Source organism: Elephantulus edwardii, unplaced genomic scaffold (assembly GCF_000299155.1).
Source record: "Elephantulus edwardii isolate Elephantulus edwardi_28Jun2011 unplaced genomic scaffold, EleEdw1.0 scaffold00083, whole genome shotgun sequence".
Taxonomy (NCBI): domain Eukaryota; kingdom Metazoa; phylum Chordata; class Mammalia; order Macroscelidea; family Macroscelididae; genus Elephantulus; species Elephantulus edwardii.
In genome coordinates this window covers 5953921-5956028 of record NW_006399833.1, presented here as the reverse complement: position 1 = coordinate 5956028, position 2108 = coordinate 5953921, and the positions used below count along the sequence as shown (strand labels likewise).

General features: G+C 38.5%; 1 protein-coding gene across 2 annotated transcripts in view; it reads right to left on the bottom strand.

Annotated features, from left to right (window-relative positions):
- COL4A5 (collagen, type IV, alpha 5) overlaps positions 1–2108 on the bottom strand; it is a 397088-nt gene that overhangs the window by 23567 nt on the left and 371413 nt on the right. For both annotated transcript variants that reach the window (XM_006889910.1, XM_006889909.1), the window contains one exon: positions 1009–1107. In XM_006889910.1, the coding sequence (XP_006889972.1) occupies positions 1009–1107 (99 nt within the window). The remainder of the gene's footprint in view (positions 1–1008; positions 1108–2108) is intronic.

The window sequence follows — 2108 nt, the reverse complement described above, 5'->3', positions numbered from 1 at the left end:
ATCCACCAGCTGCTCTGTGGGAGAAAGAAGGGCAATCTCCTCCCATTCATATAGAGGTTTATTTTTAGGGAACTTCAAAGCAGCACTTGTATATGATGAGGATAACACTAACTTGTTTCTTCCTTAGGATTACAGAATTAATAAGAGTATTGTTTCTAGACTGACAGTATGTGTCATCACTCTGTCCTTATTGTCACTGGTAATTTTTTTTTCAGAACACACTACATTATATATCTAGAATTATTAATAAATATTACAAATCTATCTAGCTTATAATCTTACATTTGTTTATATTTTAACAATCTTACTTTTTAGTGTATATTTTATCACCAAAACTATTTTTCCAAGTGGGCTGAGAACAAATTGGAGCTCTAGTAGACAGCTGTTAATGAATGGCCTTAAAAATCTGCATATCTGTTTGTCATCTCAGCATGGATTTGTTCTATTTTTTTCAACATGACTCTCATTAAATCTCTATGGGAACTACTTAAAGTTTTTTTTATTATACTTTACTGTGGTTCATGAGGGAAATGACATCCTGCTGTGGTATTTCCAAATGCCGAAGGGTTCAAAATGGTGACAAGGGAGTTGAGGGATTGAAAGAAATATATTGAAAATTAGCTAAACAGTGAGTGTCTGGGAAACCTTCACCTTTCAAGCACTGGTCTGAGCACATAAATTAAAAACAACTTTTGTATTCTCTTGTCGGGAACTTTGGTGGCCTAGTGGTAAGAGATTGTGCTGCTAACCCGAAGGCACACAGTTAGAATCTATCAGCTGATCCATAGGATAAATCTCTTTCTATGAGATTTACAGCCTTTGAAAACTCACTGAAGGGTTAACTACAATTAGGTTCCAACTCAATGGCCCACAAGAACATGCTTCTTTGAAAGTGCCTCTCCATTTCTCCTCAGTTTCAAAGTTACCAGCTAGATGTCCTCTCAAGAGGAGGCTATCTGTCCAGATATTTCACAGATTTAAAGTATTAGCATCATTTCTTTGTTTTACCTGGTTGGCCTGGAAGACCTGGATCTCCTTTTCGCCCTCCTGCACCATTATAGCCTGGAAGCCCATTGCGTCCAGGATCTCCCGGTGGGCCATTTGGCCCTAGAGAAAAAAAGAAATGAGTTTACAAATGTGAGTAGAATTGCTAGATCTAAGAAATCTTCAGAATAACTGAATTCATCAACCTGCCTTTGCTTAAATCTGGCTGGCTTACTAAAGGGAAAGGTCAAATCAAGGACAGAGAATCAGATAAGGACTGAATGTTAAACATAGTTTTGCCTTTAGGATCAGATACAGGGTTCAACATTTGTTAGGTAAGAATGCTACTGTCTGATATACTTTACTTATGGAAAGACTTACATTTGTTTATATTTTAACAATCTTATTTTTTAGGGTTGCTGCTGTTATTGATACATGCCTTGAGTCAACTAGGACTCAAAGTGGGCCTATGAACAATGGATTGGAACCTTGCCCTGTCCTGTGCCATTCTCACAGTCTATGCCATGCTCAAGTCCATTGTTGTAGCCACTCAGTCAATCTTCTGAGGTTGATTTTTAGCTTTAGTTTATAATCAAAGTTGTCTGCAAGCATAGAGTCAAATGGTCAACTAGACAAAATTTAGAAGTCATAGGTCCTAACAGTGGGGACTTGGATTCCTATGAAATCCAGGTGGATGAGATAAAGGAAGTACTGAACCAGAAATGGAGAGCTTTGGTGACCTAGTCCATAGGGTGTTGTGCTGCTAACCAGGACTCTGTAATTGTCTGAACACCAACCCCCCCCAGCTGCCAGCTGCCCCTTGGGAGAAAGATGGGCAATCTCCTCTCATTACGACTTAGAGCCTTGGAAATCCAATGAAGGGTCACAATAAGTCTGAATCTACTAAAAGGTAGAGAGTTTGAGATCTTAAATGTATATTCATTTAGTTACAGAGCTTTTGTTTTTTAAAAAATTCATTATGCTGAGTGAGGTATCTCAGTCACAAAGGGACAAATGCTATATGATGCCACTGTTGTAGAATGAGGCTGGCATTGGGGTGGGGGTAAGACTGAGAAAAACTGGATGAAATATGTTTACGGCATTGAAGTCTATGGGGGAGAGAA